This window comes from Alexandromys fortis, unplaced genomic scaffold (genome assembly GCF_014885135.2).
Source record: "Alexandromys fortis isolate MF-2015 unplaced genomic scaffold, M_Fortis_MF-2015_v1.1 scaffold_164, whole genome shotgun sequence".
Classification (NCBI taxonomy): domain Eukaryota; kingdom Metazoa; phylum Chordata; class Mammalia; order Rodentia; family Cricetidae; genus Alexandromys; species Alexandromys fortis.
Window position 1 is genome coordinate 1,828,527 of NW_026068047.1, and position 26,924 is coordinate 1,855,450.

At 41.8% G+C, this 26,924-nt stretch overlaps 1 protein-coding gene across 1 annotated transcript in view; it reads left to right on the forward strand.

The window, feature by feature from the left end:
- The window catches only part of Me1 (malic enzyme 1), a 114,184-nt gene that overhangs the window by 60,796 nt on the left and 26,464 nt on the right, over positions 1–26,924 (forward strand). The window contains exons 7-9 of the mRNA XM_050118903.1: positions 15,343–15,452; positions 22,155–22,252; positions 23,817–23,930. Coding sequence (XP_049974860.1) covers positions 15,343–15,452; positions 22,155–22,252; positions 23,817–23,930 — 322 coding nt within the window. The remainder of the gene's footprint in view (positions 1–15,342; positions 15,453–22,154; positions 22,253–23,816; positions 23,931–26,924) is intronic.

Sequence of the window (26,924 nt, forward strand, 5' to 3'; positions counted from 1 at the left end):
TGATAAAATCACTTGAAATTTCTAGTTGTTGTTGTGCTTTGTGGCCGCCGCATCACTTGCTCTATGGTAAGAGTGCCTGAGGGTACCGTGATGTGGGAAGAGGGATTGGAATTCAGCCTTGCTCAGTTTCCAGCTCTGGCTGCAGTGGAAGTGCTCACCCTACATGTGCTTTTGACGCTTGGAGCAGGCAGTTCACAGCCTTTGATGCATTATGAGTCATTTGAAAGTGTTAATTACCACATTTATACATAATTAACCTAGAAAATTTCTCATTCAGCATGTTGTACTCTTTCTATAAATGCCAGCTTTCCCTTGATGCTTGAAGTTTTTCACTGAGATCAGGAGTCAAATTTGGCAAAACAATTGACTCAAGAGGAAAAAGTTACTAAGCTTTGCTTTACATTTCTTTTTGTTGTTGTTTATTTATTCATATATATTTTTGTTTTTATACCCAATCAAAGTCTCCTATTCCTCCCCCACCCCATCTACTCCTCCTCTACTGTTTGTCTTCAGATACAGGCAGGCCTCCCATGGATATCAGCCAGCCATGGTATATCAATTTAAAGTCAGACTAGGCACCTCCTCTTTTATTAAGACTGGTTAAGGCAATCTGGTAGGAGGAGTGGGTTCCAAAAAAACAGGTAATAGGGTCAGAGACTTAACCTGCTCTCACTGCAAGGAGTCTTACACAAAGACTAAATTACATACTTTAACATACACGCAAAGGGCCTAGGTCAGTCTTACACAGTCTCCCTGGTTGTCAGTTCAGTTTCTGAGCCCTCATGGTTAGTTGGTTCTGTGGGTTTTCTTGTGGTGCCCTTGGCATCACTGGGTCCTACAAGGGCCCTACCATCCTTCCTCCTCTTCTGCCGGATTCCCTGAGCTCCACCTAATGTTTGCTGTGGGTCTCTGCATCTCTTTTCATCAGTTGCTGGTTAAAGCCTCCAGCATGAGGTGTCACTTGTATTTTGGATCTTAGACCTTCTGACAGGTGTAGGATGGAATCTCACAGCTGTTTTGATTTGCATTTCCCTGATAGTTAAGGATGTTGATTAAGCATTTCTTTAAGTAATTCTTGATCTTTTGAGTGTCCTCTGTTGAGAATTCTCATCTAGATCTGTACACCATTTTTAATTCGCTTATTTGTTTTTGTGCTGTCTAGTTTCCTGAGTTCTTCATATATTTTGGATATTAGTCCTCTGTCAGATATGGGTTTGGTGAAGCTCTTTTCTTCTGTGGTCTGTCATTCTGTCCTTTCAACGGTGTCCTTGCCTTACAGAAGCTTTTCAGGTTCAGTTTCAATTTGTTAATTGTTGATCTTTTTTAATTAAATTTTTATTTATTTTACATACTAATGGCAGTTTGCCCTCCTTCCTCTGCTTGCATTATTTTCCCTCTGCTGCTTCCTCTGCCCATCCCCCATCCACTCCTCCTCTGTTTCTGTTCAGAGGGGGGCAAGCCTCCCATGGGTGTCAACAAAACGTGGCATATCAAGTTAAAGCTCCTTATTTTGCATTAAGACTGGGCTAGGCAGCCCAGTATGGTTCCCATAAGCCAGCTCAAGCTTTAGGGACAGGCCCTGATCCCATTGTTAGGAGTCCCAAAAATAGACCAAGCAATATAACTGTCACACATATCTAGAGTTTGGTCCCATACAGGTTCCCTTAGCTGTCGGTTCAGTCTGTGGACTCCTATGAGCCCAGGTTAGTTGTTTTCTCTGGGTTTCCTTGTGATGACCCTGACCCCTCTTGCTCTTACAGTCTTTCTTCCCTCTCTTCAGCAGGATTCCTGGAGCTCAGCCCAGTGCTTGGCTGTGGATCTCTGCATTTGTTCCATCAGTTAGTGGATGAAGGCTCTCTGATGACAATCAGGGCAGTCACCAGTCTGATTACAGGAGAAGGCCAGTTCAGGCACGTCTCTACTACTGCTAGGAGTCTTAGCTGGGGTCATCCCTGTGCATTTCTGGTGGTCTCTCCGGTGCCATTAGGGAGAAACCTAACTCCCAAATGCGCACCCCTATCAAGACATCTCTTTCATTACTCTCCCCATCTGTCCCACCCCCAGTTTACCCAAGAGATAGCTTCTATTTCCCTTTCCCAGGGAGATCCATGCTAATCTTAGTGCCTGTGCAATTGGTGTTCTATTCAGGAAGTTGTCTCCTGTGCCAATGCATTCAAGGCTATTCCCCACTTTCTCTTCTATTAAGTTCGGTGTATCTGGTTTTATCTTGAGGTCCTTGGTCCACATGGACTTGAGTCTATTTGCATTCTTCTGCCATCCAGTTTGACCAGCACCCATTTGTTGTTGTTTTTTTCCATTGTATAATTTTGGCTTCTTTGTATATCTCATACTATTTGCTTTATATGTTTTATTTTTCTGTATATTATAGATTACCCATACCATGTCAATAATTTAATTTTTATATCACATACAAGTCTAATGAAAATTCCGTGAAGAATTCTTGCCTGTTTAATTTCTATTGTATCCTCTGAACTTGGGTCCCAGTAAACATTTTTTTTTTCAATACAGTGTTTCTCTGTAGCTTAGAGCTTCGAGCTTGTCCTGGAATTAGCTCTTGTAGATCAGGCTGGCCTGGAACTCAGAGAGATTTACCTGAGTGCTGGTGTGTACCACCACCACCTGGCTCCCAGTAAACAATTGTTGTTGAAATATTTGGTTTATCTGTGGTGTATAGTCAACTATGGTTAAAGCTTTGAAACCCCAAACAAGTCTAGGTAAATTATGGGAAAGAATGGCAAGAAAGTTATTTGGGGTAAGGAGGAATAAATACCATAAATTCATTTTCTCTTATGTCTTAGCCTACCAGTTTTATCTTTCATTAAGAAAATATCCAGTGGCTGCTCCAAGAGTTGGCAATAAACAGAGAATTTGCAGCATATCTCTTTCAAGTCTGCTTCCACACAACAAGGAATGGCTCCATAGGCTGTCCAGATGTCCAGCAGCATCCTACTGCCTCCCAGCTGGTCCCGATCCAGTTATTTCCCTTATCCACAGTCTACTGTTATGTTGAACAAACGTAACAATTTAGGGCAACTGAAGAAAAGAAAAAGATTTTATTTCACCATTACTTATTCCCTTTCCAATTCTCTTCCTTTGTTTAAATTGATGGTTCTCACTCCTCCCAGTGCTGTGGCCCTTTAATACAGTTCCTCATGTTGTGGTGACCCCCCCCCATCATAAAATTCTTTTGTTGCTACATCATTAATGTAACTTTGCTGCTGTTATGAATTGTAGTGCAAAGATCTGATATGTGACCCCTGTGAACAGCTTGTTTGACCCCCAAAAGGCCATGACCCAGTTGAGAACTGCTCTTTTGTATAGTTTCAATCTTAAGTCTTCATTCTCTCTTAAAAATGCTTTACATTTTCAAATTTCCTCAGTGTCTGAGATAGTTTTATTTATGCTGTGCCTTTGAAGGATAATTGCATTAACTAATTGTTGAGTAGTGAGTGTTTTCTTCCTTTATTCTCTTGCTTACATGACTTCAGAAAGGAAGGCCAGTGTAACCTTGCCCTTCTTCCTGCATGGGAAGATGGGGTTCCCGCTGCAGCTTCCTTCACGATCTGCTCTGTCTTCACTCCTCTGCAGTGTGGCTCTGCTATGTCTACATATGTTTTTAGACGCTATTTGTCCTCATTTCTGTATGTTTCCTGTATGTTTGGGATCTGTGGATTGGTGTTTGTCATTAACTTCGTAAGCTTCTCAGCCACTGTTGCTTCAAATACTTTCTTTTTTTGTCTTCCCATGTGCAGATGCCACACCTTTGTGATTGTCCCACAGTTCTTAGCTATTTTGCCACTTTATTTCTTGCCTTTTCTCTTTGTGTTCCAATTTTCAGAGCTTCTGCTGGCTGTTTTTCAGGCTTACTTATTCTTTCCTCTGCTGTGTCTGGTTCACTGATGAGCCCATCAAAGGCAATTTTCAGCAGTATGACTTTGATTTCCATGTCTGGTGATGTTACCCATATGTCCCTGCATGGCGTCGATTTCCTTGGAGTTAAGCTCTTCATAGCTGAGTCATAGTCATTTTCAGTTCACGGTCTGACTGTTCCAAAATTGCTGAGCATCTAGATCTCGTCCTTTTGTTTTGCTTTGTCTCATGTGACTGAATATCTTGTATCATTTTTGTGTGATTTGTTGAAAGCTGGTGTTTGGAGTCACTGGAGCTAATCTTGCTGACATCTAATCTTGCTGACAGTTTTGCTTATCTGGCTTGGTTAGGTTATATACTGTCCCTCAGTGCCCTTCTTTTTGTGTCTCTTACTGTCTGCCTTTGGATTTTCCTTGAGATTTCTTGTATAGACTATGAGACTTGCAGGTCATTGAGCTATTCTCTCCTGTTATCCCAGAGCCCTGTTGAGGTGTTGAGCAGGGACTATGCTGTTTAGCCCTATTTTAGGTCTTAGTCTTTCGGTGGATTTAAGCTGGGTATTTCCTTGTCCATGTTAGGAGCTACAAAAAACTTGAGTTGAACATTTCTCTTATCCTAGGTTGCTTAGATTTTGGTAAAGCCTCAGTAAATAATCTTGGATGAACGGAAGTCTCCTGAGGGAAATCCTTATGAAAACAGTGTTCTAGCATTTCAGTATGGACACCTCCCACTTCTGCTAGAGGTACCAGGGGACCTTTTTTCCCCCCTCAGATCTTCACAGTAAACATCTAATTCATGAAAGTTTTGCTGAAGGCAAGATCCCCTGATAATGTTTAACTGCTCCTGACTTTCCTCTTTGCTTACCTTTCATTTTAGTTTAGACAGCACAGCAGGTTATGAGCTCAGACAGCAGTGGGTCATGAGCTTAGACAGTGCTGGGTCTTAATCTTAGACAGTGGTGGGTCCTGAGCTTAGACAGCGGTGAGTCATGATCTTAGACAGCAATGGGTCATGATCTTAGACAGCAGTGGGTCTTAATCTTAGACAGTGGTGGGTCATGATCTTAGACAGCGATGGGTCATGATTTTAGACAGCAGTGGGTCAAGATCTTAGACAGCGGTGGGTCTTAATCTTAGACAGTGGTGGGTCATGATCTTAGACAGTGGTGAGTCATGATCTTAGACAGTGGTGGGTCCTCAGCTCAGACAGCGGTGGGTCCTGAGCTTAGACAGCAGTCGGTCATGATCTTAGACAGCGGTGGGTCATGATCTTAGACAGCGGTGGGTCATGAGCTTGGGAAGAGCTGTTAGTCTTGGGTGTTTGGGCTTTTCTGTATAACAGAAGCAATGCCTTTCAAGGATTTTGTGTGTCAGAACTGGCAACCCTGGCCCTAGATTCAGGAGTCTGTAATTCATGAACATTGAGAAGCCTGATGGTATCCTGAGTTGAATTCTAAATCTTGTTCTAAGTTTTAGTTTCGTCATCCAAACTATGCCCTTGACTTGTTGTGTCCTATATGAACTCTCCCTGTGTTGTGTTAGAGCACTTGATGATCCGACAGTTCTGCTTCAAGGCAGCCATATCTGTGATCTTCATCGGCCTGTGACTTCTCATGTACTCATGAGCTGAAGACTTAGAGTGAACATGTGGGTGCTGCTTTGCAGGGGCGACTTCTTTAATTGTATGTTTATTAGCTTGTTCTGATTAAGTAGGAAGCTAAAGCCAGGATGGCTAGGGAACTGATGCAAGATTCCAGAGAGAGAAAGTCCCTTATACTATACAAAACAATTGTAGTTCAGAGTCAGTATTATATAGAGTGCCTTATTGTAACCAAATAGGAATATAAAAGCATAAATGGTGTTATAGAAAGGTTAATATAGTGTGTGTGTGTGTGTGTGTGTGTGTGTGTGTGTGTAGCTGGGCTTATTTTAATTATTTGGCTAAAATTCCTTAAAATTTATATTTTAAGTAATAAGTGTGGCCTATTTTCTTGTGAATGAGTGTTGTCTTATACATTCATCTCATTAGAACCTGAGCTTTAGCCTCACAGAAGGAAGAAACTAGATTCTGGAGAGGTGGCAACGAAGATGAAGAATTTATTTCCTTATTAGAGGATTAACAGCCCCTATCCCCCAACTTCACCTCCATATAGCAGCAAATCAAACAAGATAGGGATTTAAAAGTTTCCATTGGGACAATGAGATGGCTCATTTTGTAAGCACCCTTGGTACCAAACCTGAGGTTGATCCCTAGAACCCACACAGTAGAAGGAGAACCAACTTCTACTATTGCCATGACAGGTACACTCCCCTTTAAATAAATACATGTAAAAATTATAAATAAGTTTCCATTATAACTAGGTATTTTATTATAGAAAATGAATTCTTGATTTTAAGATTACAAGACATTTGCCAAACAATTGAAAAAGTACTGGGAACACATATTAGACTGGTTGGAGGTGTAATAGAGTAAGGAGCTGCCAGGAGCAGCATAGATGATACCGTATACCATCTGAATAATAACACAGGGCCTGAAATAGCTTCATGTTCTCTTATTTGAAGGGTCTTTTCCAAAGTGGTAGTGACTTTACATATGTGGCACTATAAAAATCATTTATCTGGATATATTAGGATAATTTTATCTCAAGAGTCCAAGGGAAAACCCAGTCCTTTCCTTTTTAGAAATAATGCTTCATAAGCCGGGCTTTTTTCTCTTAGCCCAGCTACAGTTTCTATTCTTGTGAAATTAAAACTTTCGCTTTAGTGATACATGAGTGCTGTTTGGTGACATTCTTGTTTTATGAGTAGCAGTCAACTGCAATTGACTCTTCCAGGTTCCGTTATCATTAATATAAAGTCCTGAACAATTTAGGACTTTGGTTCTATTTTAACAGTTGCATGGGCGGGGTCTTTTCAACTCTTTGGGGCCTTAAAAACTACTTTCTAAGTAAGAATGAGACCTGGCCCATACTGTTCCTCCCTTCTTGTAGATTCCCAGTTTAGATCAGCGTGTGAAAAGCCCCATGGGGGAAATTGTGTTTCCTTTTGCTTAGAGCTTCCAAAATCATTTGGTCAGTATTTGCAGAATCCTACTTAATGTACTGTAGCATCCAGTTCTGGGCACCCATGTCCTCCCGTGATTCTAATTATTGAAAGATTGAAGCACAAATAATAACTCGGAGAGAGAAATAGGGGTTCAACCCGAAGATCTAAAAAGCGAAATAGCCAGCCACTGGCTCTTACCTTGACCTCAGTCCGAAATGGCGATCCTGCCTCCAGGAATCCCTGAGTCTGAGTGGTGTCTTTCCAAACCCCCTGTTTTACAATCCTCTCTAGGGCCGAGATTAAAAGCGTGCACTACTGGGATTAAGGGCATGCACCAACCAGTTTCTATGATAACTCGTGTGGCTACTGGGATTAAAGGTGTGTGCTACCACTACCTGGTCTGTAAGGCTGATCAGTGGCACTATTTTACTCTGTGATCTTCAGGCAAGCTTTATTTTTTAAAATACAAATGAAATGCCACTATAAAAGATAGAAAAATCACTTTGATGAGGGGACAGTAATAGAATAGAATTTGCCTGCTATAAATATCAAGCTTTTGCTTATTTCTTAGTGATCTTAGGAAAAAAGAGATCTTGAACTAGAGTAGGTCATTTACTCAATCAGAAGGCTGAGGTTGCCGTGTTCTGGCGCGTTAGCTAGCTGACAGCTCTGAGAAAGAATGAAGGGTGGTGATCAGGACACAGAGTAAGTAGAAGCAGATGAGTCCGGATGAGGAGTGTGTTCTAAAATAAGCAGTTTCTGTGCTGCTGAGCCGATGTGTGGCAGCTTGCTGGCCTTGGACTCGGAAGACAGGACGGGGCTTGGGTTTTTTCTCTTCCCACCACTTGTTGCAGACTGTGAAATTTTTATGTGTGCTAAACTCAATGAGGCATTTTCCTAAAGCCTACAGAGAAATGTTTCTCCAGTGTTACAGTCAAGATTCTTTAACACACACACACATATAGTTCTATGTATAGAATATTATAAACAAAACTCCAAGAAAACACAAATCATAGAGACAAAAGATTTCGGAATACATGCTGATTCGCAACTGAAAAGTATTCCCACTGGAACAGTTTATTATCACCGAGTATTTCATTTGGGATCATATAGCCTGTTCTAGAAGGATATGGCTGGTAAACACTACAGGACACTCAATCACAGTTTCATAGATCACCACACTTAATCACAATTATGATAAATAAAAGATCACGCTGGTCAAACAATAACTAATATTTATGTGGCAGAGGTGTTTGAATCTCTCCACCCTGTGCTGCAGTACTAATAGTTTGACTTCAGAGATGAAACTGAAGGATAGGAAATTGAATAACTCTCCCATTGCTGTCAAGACAACCAAAGCAGATCAGACAGCAGAGCTTTAAGTGTAGCAAAGTCACTCATGATCTCATTGTATGTTTTCATCACACCTGCTGAGAGGTGTCCCTTAAGAGATACACTGTGGGAGCTGCTGTGAAATAAGTAACAAGTGTGGGTTGATTAGGGGAGGTTCAGCACCTTTGAGGAAGAAAACTGGGCAGAGGGCCCTCAGACTGACATACACCCAGCAAGATTTCAGACAGCAAGTAGAGATTTGTTGACCACAAAGATCCTTTTTGATGAGTTCCACAATGGTAGGAATGACTGGCTCCATTCCTACTGCTGAGCTTAGCAACTGCCTAAAGGCTCCTCAGGAAGGTGGCTGGGGCTGGAATACTGTGACTGATCTTACATGCATCATGGCATGGGATTATAAACACATGCTATCAACGGTTTTTTTTTTAATGGTAAATTGTGAGGGTCAACCTTAGGTTGTCATGCTTGCATGGGCTCTTTACCAACTGAGCTTTCTTCCCAGCATTCTCCCTGTCTTTTTCCATAGCTGTTTCCTATTGCTTTACATACCTGCCCCATCTCTACATACCTGCCCCATCTTTACATACCTGCCCCATCTCTTTATATATCTGCTTCCTATCTTGTTGCATACCTGCTTCCTGTCTTGATATTTCTGCTTCCTGTCTTTTGCCTTCACCTATCATAGTGCAGGGTTGGGATTTTAGAATTTGATCTTGATTTCTTCTTCCTCATCTTCTACTTCTTTTCACCTAATATTGTCCATTCTGTATTCCGAACGTTTCTCAGATCCATGTATCTCTCACTGTCTGCATTCTCATTTCCAGATGGAGGCCTGGAGTTCTGCAGCCACCTTCTCAGTGAACTCCCTGCATCTACTCTTGCCAGTCCCCAATACACATATACCCTGATTATGATGCCCTAGTGTAGATACTAATTGATCATGCCACATTTCTGCTTCCTTCCTTCTGTTGGGGATCAAGTATGAACTTCTTTAACACAGATTAAAGGTGCAACATAATCCAATCCTGTTTACCTCTCTATTCTTAATGTTTGCTTTGTTTCCTTCCAAATTCTGTGCTTTTAGTCACCTTTAATTGACTTCACTTTCTAGAAGGTGCCGTAGATTTTGTTAATTCTAGCATTGAACGTGTTTCCTCTGCCTTTGGAATTCTTTCTCTTACTAAGTCCCCTGGAAAGTAACCTTGTGGGGACCTTCTCAGCACACTTTGCCCCACTCTGTGCCTGGGTGCCCGGCTGCCCAGCGCTTCCCAGCTGTAGCGGTCATCACACTTCCTGTTGATTGCTCGATGTGAAGGGGGCATGGCCAGAGAGAACCTGAGTCAATTTAAGATCATCTAGCTAGCACTCAAGACGGCTCATCATCTGAAACTAAACGTCATTGCATTTTACTTATTTTTTATTGGTGGGGGGGGAGAATGCTCATGTGGCACAGCGTATGTGCGGCAGTCAGAGGACAACTCACAAGCATCAGTTTTTATCATGCCCGGTTCTGGGGACTGAACTCCAGTCATAAGCTTAGTGGCAAGTGCCTTTTGTTGCTAAGCCATGACACTGGACTTTTTATAGTCTGAAATATAAGAAGTACTGTTCTCCTTCTGAAGTCCTTCAGTGTGATGCTATTACATCTCCTAGTACAGCCTCTGCAACGCCCTGATTTATTCCTCCTTCACTTTTTGAGCCCCCCCCCCCAGGGCCAAATTTAAGCCTCCATTATTTAATGCTATCTTCCTTAAGCCTTTGCTGGGCTCTCTGTGTGCCACTGATTGTTACTGGATTTGGATTTTTGCGGTGCTGAGGATTGAACCCAGGACCCTGTGCATGATAAAGGACCTCTCTGCACTGAGCCTCTCAGTCCCATTGATTGCTTTTAATGGAAACCCCTTTTAAGACTGTTTGATTGTATGCTTTGTGATCCCAGTCAGCAGAATTTATGTTTCCTGCTTGCTGCTAAATTCATTAAGTATGTTTAAGCCTCAGTTCATTATCAAAATGAGTCATTCAAAATAACCCCCCACTACTGAGGGATTCATCATTATGATGTACTGTAGGCCTCGGACACTGTGTGGTGCCATGCACGTAACACATCCTAAACATGATTTTACCCCATCTCTCAGAAGAAGTCCAAGCATGCATGGTCAAGTTGGTTGCATGAACTCTCAGTATTTTAATATTAAAGAAAAACTACTGTTTTCAACAACATTTGCCCATATACACTTCACCATGCAGGACTTGGTGTGTTGAATGCACACAGGTGCCACCTTGCTGGTGTGATGAGAGCGTTCTGATCCCCGAATTCAGACGTGTGGTGAGGATGTAGCTCAGGGTCAAAGTGCTTGCTTAGCATGTGAGTCCCATGGCCTGCAGTCAGCCCCTACCTTACCCCTCTGAGCGGTATGAGCTCACTAAACGCTCAGTCCTTAGTCATGAGGAACTCCGGTGTCTTCATCTGTAAAATGCATAATGACAGTGCCTTCCTTGCCGAATTGCTGAGAGAATTAAATTAGATAATCCCCCTGAAATGTAGACCATACTGTCTGGCGCTTAGTCAGTTCTAGCCACAGCCATTAGTCATTGCAGTGAGGTGGTTTCCAGACTTAACATGGCCACAAAGAACACATACTCCAGAATTTTTACATGTCAGTTTTAGGATATTTTGTTAGCTTTTAAAACTATTTATACCTGCTATATCATGCCAAATTTTGATCGTAAAAAGTAGGTTCTTTTCCCAGTTATGTAGAGGTGAAATGGCCAAATCTCGAGAGTTCCATCGCTCCTCATTTCATAGTGACTAGGCTGCTTTCAGCTAGAACAAAATATCTTTCCATGACTTTATTTTTATTACATGGTGCAAGATGCACATATCCCAAGATGAATTCAGAAAGCCTCTTCTTAAATCTCTAGAAGTGAAATCAGAACTAACTACCAGGTAGAAAAACTACAAAGTTAAAATGGGTGTGTGGCATCTTCCAGAGGATGATTCTAAAACAGGCTATGAAAATGATAAGGTGCCCTATGTACCGATTTACTACCTAGGATCTTTCCCAGATTACACTGCAGAAGCCTTGTAGATTTATAGCTTCATACACTGTGTCCTGAACACTGAAGGCAAACCACACTGAAGGGACTCAATTTCAACCACAGAGAAATTGTAACAAGCCCCAGACCACCAAACCAAGTAAGTAGTAGATCCGGGAATAGAACTGAGAAAGCCCTGAGGCCTCCTCACAGACCACAGGCTTCTTCTTCTGAACATAATGATAGAGAATCTGCTGCTGTTAGCCCCCCGGACTATGACGCACCACAGGAGCAAGCCGTATGAGGGCATTGCCCAACAACACAGTTCTTGGTTTCCGTAGGCTCCTTAGAAACCAGAGAATTACAAAGTAGCCATCACAAACATTGCAGGATGCTGACTGATACTTGTGTTTCGGGTACTTAGTTGCTACCACAAAGTTTACTTCCCTGCTGCCATTTTCAAAAGTGACAATTCATAACTGTGGAAATGTTTCTTTTTAGTTCTTTATAACATTTTCATCATTTTATGAAGAGCTTTCTTGGGATATGAAAAATGGCACCAGATGCATGAGGACAGTTGTTTTGTTCATGGCTTGTTCCCACTCTCCCAGTTTCCCCCAGCCCTTTTTTTTCTGTCTGCCCTCAGTACTTTCTACAGCACCAAAACAGTTCTCAATATGAAGATGTAATCTTTTGCCTCACTTTCTCAGGCCGGAAGTGCTTCTGTCATAACCATGTCATCTGAGAAAATTTGTATTTATTTACATTTCACCATTTTATTAAGTTGTAAAAGAGGTTTTATGACTTGGATTATTTTCTTTGTGAAGGCCATTCTTTGAAGTTCCTGCAGTAGCTTTATCTAAGCTGTCTTGATTTAGCTTCAGTCCGGAAGAGTAGTTTTCAACCTGTACTGTATAGGATGGCGGTGATTTTCTCTTAGTCATGGAGGATATTATCTCACATTTCATAGTTACTTTTGTTACCATTAGATATTTTTGGAAGTCTCTGTTATAGAGGACTTATTACTGATCATTGAACTGAATACATATTTATCATTTCAAACAACCCCCATAACAAATCTATGAAAGATCGTATTCATATCTTTCTTGATAGGAAAACACAGGCAGAAAAATGAAGATACATAGTATGCAAGGATGCCAGAGTTCAGCGTGGGAGCTCTGACTCCGAGCCCATGGTCCAGAACCACTGCAGCAGCCAAATTAAAAAAAGAACAAAGGGGTAACTAGTCATATTCAATATTAAAGGTATTTGAGAACAATATAGGGCCAGTGAGGTAGCATTTTTTATGGATACACACTGTTGCAGACTAAGGGTACTCTCAGGTGTCATTGTTATGCTTTGTCATCATGTGTCCCTGTGTTCTTATCTGTAAGATGGGAATAACAGTGACAGCCGTGCTGTAGTTGTGAAGAGTAACTGTGGCAAGATACTTTCTGTCATTAGCAGTAGTGGAGAGAAGCCAAGAAGCAGAAGCCAGCTCACCTCTGTATCAGGCATGGTTTAGGAGGTGAAGGGAGAGGATGGAGTAGGAAACGGTGCTAGTGTAACTGAGGAAATGGTGTAGAAAATAGATACTTTCATCATTAAAAATGTATGGCCTAATAGTCAAAGGTAATAACAGAGCTTGAAGTTAATCATTTCCTAAATCCATGATGGTATTAGAAGGAAGTTTGGGTTATAAATTGATGCACATGCAGGGGATGCCATAGGCATGCTCTCCAGAGGTGAGTCCATATGTAAAAGCATCAAGTACTCCAATTCCATAAAAACCTGAAATTTCTGTAGCAAAATCAACAGAATCACTATTTTAGTTTCATTTCTGTTGCTGAAATTAAAAAATACTCTTGACCAAAAATCAACCTGGGAGGAAAGGGTTCCTTTGGCTGACAGTTCCAGACCAAACTTCAACCTGGGAGGAAAGGGTTCCTTTGGCTGACAGTTCCAGACCAAAAATCAACCTGGGAGGAAAGGATTCCTTTGGCTGACAGTTCCAGACCTCAGTCCATTATGGAGAGGAGTCAAGGTAGGAATTCCAGGCAGGCCCACCCGCTGCTCCACACAGCATTGTCTCTGACCAAGGCACTGTTTCCCAGCCAGAGAGGTACAGACGGCAGCACTGAGGTTGCTGGTTGCTGGCGCACAGAGCAGTTCACACGCAACCAGTGTCCATGTACAGTTCACACCAGCTGCCCAGAGCTGCAGCTGCCCACATCATTAACAGTCAAACAGTCCCCACAGACACGTCCACAGGCCACTGACCAGATGGTCTCACACCATATCAAGTTGACAGTCAAAGCTGTCTAGAACAAATGCCATCTAAGGGATTAAGGGTGCAGTGTAGTGACTAGGAAAGCTATTCGTAGGTATCTATCATAGAAGATACTATTTTTAAAATATAAAAACTTCTTGTTAGAACAATAAATAAAGGGGCAACAACAATAAAAATGAGCCAAATAACATACAGTTTCCTACAAAGAATTAAAAATTTCCAAGATACAGAAGATACAAAGAAACAGAAAGCAATATTGTTTCATTAGTAATTAAAAATTAGAAAAACCCTCCCATTTTCTACTACAGCAGCCCTTGAAGAGCAGCCAGGTCTTTGTGCCAGGGTCTTACCAAGGCCGCAGGTGACTGAGCCCCTTGGCCAGGTGAGGTAGTCACTGTAGTGGACACCTCACCAAGCACAGTAGCAGGTGTTGCAGTGAGATCTGAGAGGTGCGGTGTGGCAGGGAACTACTCAAACTCCAAAGGCCGCCTTGAGTTCGTCAGTACATGGGTGAGCATGAGCATCCTCCAGGAGTCAAGCGGAGCCCAGCGGTCTCCTGGCTGTGAACAAAGTCGATACCAGAGAGGATTGAGTCCCTTCCCTTCCCTGTATGTAACAAAACCTTTGTAGAGGAAGGGGAAGGAAGAAGGATTGATTCAATCCCAGCTTCACCTTTGAATATGATAGTGTTTTTAAGAGGTAGACCATTAGGGACAAATATAGATAATAGTAATGTTAGTAAACATAATGGATGAAAATGATGGCGTGATGGATCCTACGGAGATCTTAGTCATGGTGGTCGGAAGAGGTGGAGGAAGAGGGAGCTCCGACAGTCTTCATCTCTGCTGTGATGTTGGCAGCTGGGGCTTTCAATTGTCCTCATAGTAGAAGGAAGCGAGAAACGAGGACAAATGCCAGTGCTTTGTAGTGAGAACTGTGACACTCATGACAGAAGCCATCGCTTCATGGAGATGGTCCAGAAAGAATAGGCGTAAAGAAGGAAAGATGTTTCTTGGTGAGATGTAGAGACTGGTATGGGGTTGAGCGCTCATGGACAAGGGAGACGGCACGTGTTGAAGCTGTCTTATCTGAGTGGTTGTGTCCCACCAAAACCCATACACTAGGACTAAACCCCATGTGGAACTCTGAGGAGGTGGGCCTTTTGAGGGTCGGTCGTCATGCCTGGGTCTAGTGCCCATGTGCAGCGTGTTAAAGGGAAGGACTGTGTCGCTGCCTCTGCCGTGCAAGCACACAGCAAGGAGATGCCATCTGTTCGGCACATGTTAGAATGTGATAGGTCGTGAGAGAAATTAATAGTCAGTTAAAGGTTCATTAATTTGTCAGTTGGCTTCTAAGAGTAGCTAGAAGCATGGTTTCCTGAAGAGCAGTAATCCTTTGTTCATACGTAACATTTCTTTTATTACATTTTATATACCTTTCTTTAACTCAGAAGATTTTGTTTCTACTGAGTTTCAAATTCCTTGAGGATATGGATCATATTTTGGACTGAATTTTTGTCATTTGGAATTATTCCACAGTACCAATCCACTCCCTTTTTTGTGGTAAGTGTGATGTCAGTCCTTGATGATAATGTGTTATACATTTATGCTAAGCACCCAGAAAGGACTTTTAAAAGAAATTGGTGCGCCTTTTCATACAGGCTAGGTTTAAATGTCTACTTAAAATGTCATTTCATTAACTTTTAAAATGCATGTTTTTGCCTCATAGATATGGGATGAATTGCCTTATTCAGTTCGAAGATTTTGCCAATCTGAATGCATTTCGTCTCCTGAACAAGTATCGAAACAAGTATTGCACATTTAATGATGATATTCAAGGTAATCACTTTTCACTGTGTATGAATCAAAAATAACATCTGGTAGTCTCCAGCTGATGAGAGAAATGCAATGACCAGTTTGAGCAAAGGCAGGAAGGGTGTACACAGGGAAGACGTCTAGAAAGATCATGTCACAAAGTGATCTAGCCGTGCAAGACACACAGGAACTCGGCATGCAGCTCTAGGCTCTTTGTTCCCTACCCCTCCATACACATCAGAAAAGGAGGGACAAGGTTAAAACCCGTATTTACACTCAGGTGACTGTTCTCAAACACTGAGAATATACTGAGGGACTGAAGTTGCAGATGGCAGTGATGTAGCCAGCAGGTTTGTGGAGTGAGGCATTGTAAGAGGGAGGGAGATGTTGAGCTGAGGAGGTGCATGTTAGGGATGCGACAGGTTACAGACAGTATACTGTTATTCAAATCAGAAACTTCCATATTTTCACAACTTTGGGAGGTCAGTAACTTTCAAAATTAATCTTTTGTTCTGAATGTATTGTAATCTCTGAAAAGTTGTCATAGGTGGTGAGAAGATATATGCTTTAAATCTCATCTGCACTTAACAATTTCTATAGTGAGATATAAATTCTTCAGTAATAAAGCAATAAATTAAAGCTTAAATAAACAGTATCACTGTACTATTTAATGAAATTATAGAATTATGTTCTTGTGCATTAAGGTATACATACAGAAGTCCAACAAGATAAACATATGAAAAATAATAACATCTGAAATTAGTTCACAGCTTTTTATTCAGATCCAGTAAATGTTAGATACCTGTTTAAAAAAAAAAACAGGATTTATGTTGGATTTTTTAGTCATAATTTCTGGTTCTCTTTCACACTTGAGAAAGCACCCTAGAATGTACCATATTACATATACACAAGCTCCCAGAAATGTTGAGAACATCTCCAGCTATTATGACCTAATAAAGGAAGTCTGTGAAGATGGACTGCACGTGGTTTAAGGATATAAATGTAATTCCCCGTAGCCCTTTTCAAAGCCTCACTCCAGGAAGTGCTATTTCTCCGGTTTTTGGGACAGGTTCTCACTCTGTACACACAGACCTCAGGCTCCCAGTGTCCCGTGGGCTGAGATCTGACGAGCCGCCAGCCTGGCACACGAATGGTCTGCTGAATCCTAACTGGTAGTTCAGGCGCATCCTTCGGCTGTGGGCCTGTGTCTAAGCCGTGTGTGCTTTTCTATTCAAGCTCTTGTTTTCTGACCCTCGCTGTGCTCCCTCCTGGCATCCAAGCCCTATATGAAAGCCTCAGGAACCCGTTTGATTCGGGTTAGGTAAAAGGACAAACAGGTAGAGGGTGTTACTTAGTTCTAGCAACTTGAAGGCCATGATGGCTTCCATCTCACTGCTGTGCTTGTTCTTCCGTTTTGTCTTGATGTCTCCATAGCGTTCGGCACTGTCATTGTCCCGTGTCCAGCTACTTGTCTGCTGTCACTGCACCTGCCGATTCCTCCCCACTGCTTTGGCTCTTCCCTCGTCCCTTTGGCTATCCCATGGTGGAGCACTTCAGGCCTTCCCTCCTTGCTGCAGTACTGTTCTCCTAGGCCCTGTTCCACATTCTCACATTCATCTTGCAGCCTTAGTTCTACGTTTAGGATTTCTTTGAACTCCAGGGTGGTATGTTCATCTGTTTATTAACAGCTCTTCTTGGATATCTCAGAGTTACCTCATTCGGAAACCATTCTAAAGCAAACCCATTTCCTCCCCAGCCCAACTTTCTTTCCCTATGGCCTCCTTCCCAGTAAATCATTTTGGTCAAGTGCTTCCTGTCACCAAGCCGCCCTGACGCCATATCATAGAAGTCAGTATCTTCCATTGATTTATCTGTTGCTGCTGGTCTAAGAAGTCCATCCTTGTGCATGCTTGCTTCCTCATCTTGCATAGTTCTTGGATAGTCACTTTACAGACGGCTACAGATTTTTTGGAATTGAGTATTTGGAGGGTTTCAGAAGGAAATCCCGAGTTTCCAGGTGCTGAGAAGTGTGAATGTGAGCCATAGAGAGGACGTCTGATGGGAAGGTGCTGCAGCCCTGACTCTAGGGTCCCCTGGATGATGATAGAGTCGCTTGATGCGCACACATGCTGCTCTTTGCGGTGCAGGCTGATGTCTGTAAGTCACTCATCGATTCACTTCGAGGCAGTCTCTATAGCAGCCTCCAATGAACGGGTGGGCAAGCCTTTTGAGGGCTGGGGGGCGTGTATCAGTGGTGGACACTTACCGAGCAGATACAATGCCCTGGGTTATCCCTAGCATTTCAAAAACAACATAGCAAACCCACATCCTCTTCTCCTATAATATTTTATACCTTCACGTTTTGTTTCTCACAGAATATGTGAAAGGATGTATAAGATATTAAGACCAACATTACATGATTGAGAACCATTATACAGAATTAATGGGAATCAGAGTTCAGTTTAAGAAGGTTAAATCAAGCAAAACAAATTTTTTATCTATCAGGACCAATAATTAAGGTTAGGGCCTGGGCCACATGAGAAGTAAAGTCTAGAAATTAATGCAGGAGTCAAGTCAAGGTCCAGAGAAGTGTGTGAGGCATGCTGAGGATGCTTGCCAGCGTGGAGGCAGTAAAACCACTGATTTCCGCCATAGCTGCCTGCCCTCACAAGGCTTGCTTATTTCCTCACAGGGATTTCAGAATAATACTGCCCTTAGGAGGGAAAACACAGGGTTGAGAAAAGTCATCTAATTCCTTGGTAGAGAACGCCCTCGGGGAGTCTTCCAGTTTTGACGGGAAATGAACAGCCACCCTGAGCATCTCTCCCTCTGAGAGTTGCATGCCTGTGACGGGTGTTCTCCCCCTATTTCTCTTTTATCTTTTGAACCCTCTGATTTTTCCCTTTATACCAAAGGATGTTGCCCATGAAAAGAGTTGTGCAGGTATTTCAGCCTGCACTGCAGATGAGTGCTTTGCATCCTCTCCTTGAAGGGACTGTTTTGTTTTCTTTTGAAACAGATGTGTTATTTAAAGACACTATTTTATGAAAATTATTTGATTAAAGAAAAACATAGCTAACTATACTAGCAATATAAAATAATCTTAAATGATCCTGGGTTTGCTTTAAAGTCATGTTGTGCTTTAGGCCATCTCCTCGGGGGAGTTTCCTGCCTTTGTAGCTGTCCTCTCACTCTGTTGCTTTCTGCTGGCAATTGCTTTCTGTTTGTATTCTCTCAGTTAAGAATGTGTGTGGTCCTCCATATCAACTAAATGAATTCCACTTAAGTTTTTTCAGTATAGCGTTATTTCCTGCCCTCCACTATGTCTGCTGCTTTTTAGTCGTATCCCTGTCCGTTTGTTTTGAGTCTGTTTTCTGTCCCTTTAGTGCCGTTTGTAGGAAGAGGAATGCTAGTGTGGTACATTCTGCCGTTTTCCACAGGGAGCCTCCCTGCCTTTGTCCTGCAGATGCTTCTGCTGCTCTGGGTCCTTCCTACCCAAGGCTGTGGGCATCTCCCATACCCCGAGCTGCGTTTCCAGCTGCATGCTCTAACCCTGAGCTCAGCCTATGTGAGCCCACCCTCTTCCTCAACAATCCTAGTGGCATCTGATATATTAATAGCACATATGGATTATAGTTATTTCATTACAAATTGTTCTTGTTAGTTATATAACATAATTTGTAGTTATAATTTGATTTAACAAATCACTGCACCAGTGTATCAGTAAAGGTCTGATTTTATTGTTGTTGTTTTTGAGACAGGCTGGCCTTGAGTTTTCCATCATCCAGCTATAAACTGAGATTATCATGCCAGCAGTTGAGGTCGTTCTTTGGTAAAAGATCAGAGAGATTTATAGCCACAGCAAATCTTCTGTGTGTATTAAAGACATATTACTTGCAAATTTATACCAGGATAGAACAGCTCTTATCCACAGTATTTGGTAGTAGGAGCATTGAATTTCATATTTTTCCTGATGTTAGAATATGTGTTTGCATATATATATAGAGAGAATGAGACATTTTGAGGCTGGGATCCAAATCTAAACACAAAGTTCCTTTGTGTTGAGAGTATACCATATGCACACAAGTCACAAGTGATGTCACACAGCATTTCAGCACTTGCGTTCTAGCTACTACTCAGATCACGTGTGAGATGTGTTGTCATGTCATGGCTCAGAGCACGCAGAGTTTGGGGACTGGAGGGATGGCTCAGCAGTTGGGAACATTGGATGTTCTTATAAAGGACCAGAGTTCAGATCCCAGCACCCACCCGGCCACTGCAACACCATCTTCTGGCCTCTGTCGGCACTCATACTCAGATGCAGACACATACACATGCATATTCGTACAATTTTTAAAGAATCATTAAAAATCTGAAGGTCTGAAAGAATGGGAATTTTATGACACACAGCCTATAGAACTTTGTAAAAAATTAAAGAAAGCCCGGCTCTTTAATATTGCGTTAGCAGTGTTTAGTCCTGTTTAACACCAGCAGTCTAAGGCAGGCCTTCCCTCTGTGTGACTGAAGTTTAATTTTAATATAAGAATTAAAACAATCATGTGATTTATTTTACAAACACATTTTTATAAAATTTTAATTTTCTGCACTTGCTTTTCTACAAAGAAATTTAAAGTAGACACAGGAATCATGTTCATGGGCTGGAGAGATGACTCAGTGGTTAAGAGCACTGGCTGCTTTTCCAGAGAATCCTGAGTTCAATTCCCAACGCCCACACTGTGGCTCACAACTATCTATAGTGAGATCTGATGCCCACTTCCCGCATAAAGGTGTATGTGCAGATAGAGCATTCATATACATCAAAAAATTAAAAAGATTAATCTTAAAAAAGTCAGGTTCACATTAAAGTTTTGGTAATGCTAAACTGTCTCTTTAATTTTACCATCTGATGCTATAAAGAAAAGACTAGACATTCTGTTATGTCACAAGGAAATGCTGTGGAATATACTTAAAATGACTTAGTATCCAGCACAGAGAGAGGAGGCTCGTGCTCCCTATTTAGCCATGTCTGCAATAAAGCATTTTAGTGGAGTGAGCTGGCATCACCACATGACAATGGCACATTATACTTAGACAGCACAACCTCTTGTGTCTGTCTCCACGTGTCCAATCCCATGAAAAACAAAGCATAAAACCGAATAACGCCAAGTAGTGATGCTGGTCATGTGCCAACACTGACTTTTCCGCTAGTTAAATCCTGTGACATTGGGACAGTCAGTAGGTGTCTTGGAATCCTATGATCCCAGAGTTGGAAGTGAGCTTACGATTCCTCACATCTAACTTTGGACTGGCTTTCGTCAGAAGAACCCAGGAAGAGATAGCCTAAGACGCTGCTTGTGAGTAATTAATACGGTAACTTGACATCTGTTCCTCCCTAATTTCATCTGTTAACAGTTCTCACAAGTATATCTTGGTGCATGGGACAGACATCATGGCATATTTCCTATATAAATCAGCCATATTTTGTACAGAATTTCTTCTGTTGTGGTTTTGGAGATTTAACTCGGGCCCTCTGTGCACTAGGCAAACATTCTGTGCTGAGTCACATCGTCAGGTCTTAGACTTCCATTTTAAATTATGCACAAAACAGTGGGTTTGCGCAATGTGTAACAGTTCGTGAACATTTCAGTGGTCGTACTTGCATCTACTCAGGTCTAGATTTTACCAAGTAAGGGTATTTTAAGTTTGGCCAGACTTTGCTGCTCCCTGGAGTGATATTGCAACAGTAGACTGTTTCCTTGGTGGTGTAAAATGTCATAAAGCTGGAAGGCATTGCAAAAAAAACCCTGCAGTTTTATTTCAGGAATCAAGCTGCGTAGTCATGTTAGCGCAAGAGCACCACTGCATATCTGTGTACGTGGTGAAGTCCCAGGATTAGAACGGTGCCATTTACATTCTTGTGTGTGATGAGAGCAACCGTACCCTACTGTACATGCATTCTCTTATCACCTAGGGTTCTGATAGGAGTTATAGGTAGAAAGACAATTAAAGAATATAATAAACAAGATTTCAATTGCCATTATTGGCTATTTTCAAATTTAAATATTAAATTCCAAATACATCTGAAACACCACTGCCACTACCCCTTCAGCAGCAAGCGCTTACTGTGCGCCTCCTTTATGTGGAGGGATCACCAGTGGATTTCAAAGCCCCAGGAATATTTAGGTGAAAAACTTCAATATTAATTACTCTTCTGTATCATACAACAAAATCATTTTACAAATGAGCAAAACAGATTACAAAGTAACATTTCTAAATTCTTCCAGATAGGGTGAACTGAATTCCACATCATATCCAAACTCAAACAATTATGGTGGCATATGCCTATAATCCTAGCATTTAGGAGGCTGGGGCAGAAAGATTGCAAGTTTGAGGCCGTCCTGGGCACACACAGAGTTTAACTTCTGCCAGGGCCACATGAGGCCCTACCTTAAAAGTCTAAAACCAGATTTGAAAACCAAATATAACCCAAGCCCATGCTGTTACCCACCATCCTGGGGTCCCCCTTTGGGAAGTTTTCAAGGATTTAAGCTGTGGTCCTAAAGTACTGATACCCTAGCCTAAGATTTCTGTCACATATGCCAGCATGGAGACAAACACGTAGGTCCCTGTGACCTCGTCATATGGTGATGTGAAGATGCGGATAGAAGCTTGGAATCCAGCAGGATCCATCTGAGGATTGCTCAAGGATATTTATCATTGTTTTAGGAACAGCGTCTGTTGCGGTTGCGGGTCTCCTTGCAGCTCTTCGAATAACCAAGAACAAGCTCTCTGATCAGACAGTGCTGTTCCAGGGAGCTGGAGAGGTACCTGCCTTGTGTACTGCTTACTGCGTCCCGACTGATAAGTGGCTAGCTTTAGCTTGGTACTTACTCAAGGACTTGTGCTCTCTTAGTGTTACAGTACAGTAGATGGAAGATTCTGCGAGCTTTAAGGCAACTTAGCCTACAGTAATCTTATAGGAGACTTTGGAAGTGTAAAACATTTTGACAGTTCAAATTCGTGAGATTATCAAATGTTACTTTGACTTTGTTATGCATGTTTAAGGCTTGATACCCAACGAAGTTACCAATGTGTGCTGTGTGCTACATATGAAAACCTCACTGAATTTTAGTATACCCATCCCCCACTGTCACAGTCAGAAGTGTTCACAGCCCCACACAGTCCAACCTGTACATATATAACTGTAATTGTTTTTTAAGAGAATCATTTTGAATTAAAGATACATAGTACATCAAAACTATTCAACATTATAACCAAGACATTTTTAAATAATTGGAAGAAATTGTGTAAGACCAAACTGCATAGTTACTTGAAGTCATTGACAATACTTATTTAAAAGAAGAAAGCTAATTTAATCTCCCAAACAGAATAAAATAATAATTTTCTTGTGAGAAAACTCTTAAATCTCTCTATAATTACACAATTCAAAATTGGAAATACTATGGCTAATCATTTTGAAAAAAATTAAACTTAATATGATTATAATCAAAACAACTTGTTACATGGGTAGGAATGTGTACATACTGTTTTCATTTTGCTTATTTTGAAATTAAATTTATGAGTTAGAGATACGTGAAAACATTCAGAATATAATCAGAGATTCACTTTCAAACTGAAATTACAGCCCAACCTACCTAATAGTCCTGATATGTTAGTTCTATTCTGGTAAGCCTCTCTGCATTTCTAGAAGTTTCTGGTGAATGACACAGCAGTGTTCCTGGTTGGATGACTTGTGGGCCCTGGTTTGTTCCTGAAAAGATGAGGTCTGTAGCATGTCACAGATTATCTAGACTTCACCAAATTCCAAATAAGATTTTTTTTTTAAATATTGGAAGACATTTTGCAGTGCTTCCTCTGCCTAAATTAAGAGAGCGAATAAATGCTGGGCAACACATATTTGCTTTCAGTCTTATGTTGCTGTCTAATTAAGATCCCATCCAAATGAGCTTGCTTCTTTTCCTCAAGTTCAGTTGAAGGAGCAGCTTCCTGACAGTAGGCCATGTGGTCCTGTGAGCCAGGCTGACAGTTGATTATGTTAAATGTAGTGTTTTCTTGTTGTGCTGGTCCTGACTATCTACAGTCAGACATACTGACAGTCAGGGGTCACTGGCTTATCTGTGCTGCTTAGCAAACTGTGCCATAGTGGTTGTGTTGTAATTAAGTGGAGTAAATAGTGGTCATTTTGCACACCCAATGTGACAAAAATGCTTAGCTCCTAGTGCGAGTTCATGACTAAAGCTCTGAAACTCAGTGGACCGAGGGCTGTTTTGCAGTTCTTCACTAATGGACACAATGAGGTGACGTGTTAACCTTGGCAAGACATGCAGAACAAGTTTTGAAGTCTTTATTTTTATACCTTCTTTTCAGGCTGCCTTGGGGATTGCTCACCTGATTGTTATGGCCATGGAGAAAGAAGGTTTATCGAAGGAGAAAGCTATAAAGAAGATCTGGTTGGTTGACTCAAAGGGGTTGATAGTTAAGGTAAGAAAGAGTCACTGTATGTGCCTGTCCTAATGACCGTTCAGCAGGCTGCTCAGTGTTTTCAGTGTCTCTTTAAGAAGCCGTTTTGGAAGATTAGCATTTATGGACTTGGGAGTTCAGTCAGTAAAGTGCCGACCATGCAAGAACAAGAACCTTAGTCCCCAAAACCTAAATTTCAAAGAGCTAAGCGCAGTGTCACAAGCTTGTAATCCCAGTGTGAGGAAGCCTGGGCTGGTGGACCCCTGAGCTTGTTGACCAGCTAGTGTAATCTGCTGGGTAAGTTCTAGGTCAGCGAGAGAACCTGTCTGAAGCAAAGAAATGGTAGATGGCGGACAACGAACTGTGCCTGAAGTTGTCCTTTGACCTCCACATATACCCTTATATACATGTGCGCCTGCACACCCAGACAGTATGCACATACACACACAGATAGACACAAAGACACACACACGCTAACAAACACAAATGATGGTGCCATTCAGGTGTACTGATCTACTCCTGGATGAAGAAGAAAACCGTCTCAGGAATGGCTTCCACTGGGAGTGAATCCTCACAGCCCTGGATCCTCAGTCTGCTGGGATCAGCTTAGCTTTCCTCTGAAGCAGTTGGCTGCAGACACAGATGAGACACCTACACAGCACACTTTGGGAAGAGCTCTCTGTCACACACAGCAAATTAGGAAGAAAGGAGAGAGTGAGGGAGCTGCCCACATACCTGCTGTTTGCCACAGTTGTTGAAGTTGAAGGGATCGTGAGAAGGACTTAGTAGATGGGCTGTTGGAACGAGCCCCAGTTTTTCTTTTATGTGACAGAGGGCCTCCTTTGTGCGGTCATTGTGAAAACCTAGTGGTGACACCTGGCTGCGGCATGACTTCTGCCACCTGGTGTGTCACTTACTCTTCATTAAACTACTATAAAATACACACAGATCCCCTTTTATGTGATGGGTGATACGCTGTGTTTTCTGCAGCACAGCGAGGAAATGACCTGAAAGTGACTTTCAGGAAAGTCATCCTCCAGGTATCCGGAGCTTTCGAAAGTTGATATTGCTGAACCGATTTGTTTCCATTCTTGAAAATCCGTCCTAAAATTAGTATGCTTATATTGTTATAGGTGTGAGGATATTATTAAGACAGTATTTGCAATAGTGATGTTTCATCATACATTAATTATAATGGTGATCTCTTATACTTCCAAAATGTAGTAGTCAAATAGATTACGGAACAGCTGCAATGTGACATGTATGTTTAAAACAAATGATTCAGCATATCAGATTAAAAAGAAAATGAATGTTTTTATAGTGCTTGATGTAAGTATATGATATCACAAGATACAGAAGACAAATATCATCTGTATTTAACTTTACAAGGTTATTACTACAGTTGTTATACTGGAGTCCAAGCCCAGGGCTTTGCACATCCTAGGCAAATGCTAGACCTCTGAACTATACCCCTTGCTCCTAAAGCTTACTTTGTTTGTAGGATTTTTAGTCCAGGTTCTTAGCAATTGTAATTCATAAAAGCTATGGAAAAATGTTTAAAATAGTCATACATTGACAAATTTTGCCTTATAGGAAGAGAAAGTATATGTAAAGCTATCAGCTTAAAGGTGTTGAATGTAACTTTCTTTTTGGAGATAGGATTTTTCTCTGTATCCCCAGATAACCCAAACCTCACTCTGTAGATCAGGCTGGCCTCAAACTCACAGAGATCTGCCTGCCCTGTTTCCCAAGTGCTGGGATTAAAGCTGTGCACCACCACTGTTTGGCAACGGCAAGTGTAGCCTTCTTTTTTTTTTAATATTTATTTATTTAATTTATTCGTTTATTTATTTATTATGTATACAATATTTTGTCTGTGTGTATGCCTGCTGGCCAGAAGAGGGCACCAGACTTCATTACAGATGGTTGTGAGCCACCATGTGGTTGCTGGGAATTGAACTCAGGACCTTTGGAAGAGCAGGCAATGCTCTTAACCTCTGAGCCATCTCTCCAGCCCAAGTGTAGCCTTCTTGACTTAAAGATTTGTTGCTTTCAAGAATCAGAATGACTGTAAACAGCGTATACTGTGGTCACATCACATGCACTGTAGTTCACTGCCTCAAATTTCCCACTGTCCAGGCATTGTTCTAGATTCTAGTAAGTCTGCAGTAAGGCACTTGATTTCAGGATGCTCACAGCATAAAGGGAAAATCACGTTAGCGGCTGCAGGACAGTGGGAAGATGCTGTTACAGAAGTGCTGCCATGGCGCCATCGTGCAGAGGGAGACACTCCTCCCTGCTGTAGAGAAGAGGAAAGGAAGACCAAGGCACCACAAAACATGGGCATTTCTAAAGCTTAGTTGAAGAGTTCCAAGTTACTGTAGAGTCTCCGCAGAGATCTGAAATTCATCCCAGTAAAGGAAACTAAGAGGAAGCATGGTGACAGTCATGGAGAGTCCTGACAGAGGTCTTCACACGTGTAACTAGTTCACACCTGACAGCAGTCTGCTGAGTGAACAGGGGAGGGCTGTGGAGGACTGGGCAGCTGCTAAAGAGTAAGTTCTGTGAGAGACTGGGTATAGAGTGGAAGGGAAGCGCATGAAGGAGACATGGCGCATGAGTCCTCAGAGGGTGAGCAGAAAGGCGGCCTTCTCAGTCCTGACTGCATTGTGTAGGACGGCCTGAAAGAAGGTACAGGGAGAAAGAGAAACAAGGCTGAAAGCTCTTGCAATAAGTTAGAAAATTTAACAGAGGTTGAGTAAGAGAAACTTGATTCTGTAGATGTTTAAAAGAAAAGTCTGGCATACCGAGGACTTAGGAAAGATGAAGGAGAGGTAAGGTGGAGGGGGGACTCTAGTTGGACTCCCAAGACTTCTAGGTATAAGGAGAATTAAGAAAAGGTAATTGGAGGGGGAAACCGTGAGAGGAAGTGACACAAAGCAAGCTCGGGATGCCTGTGGAGTCTGCAGTGGAAATGTCCCTTCAGCAGTTGGAGATCCAGGACTGACATTTCAG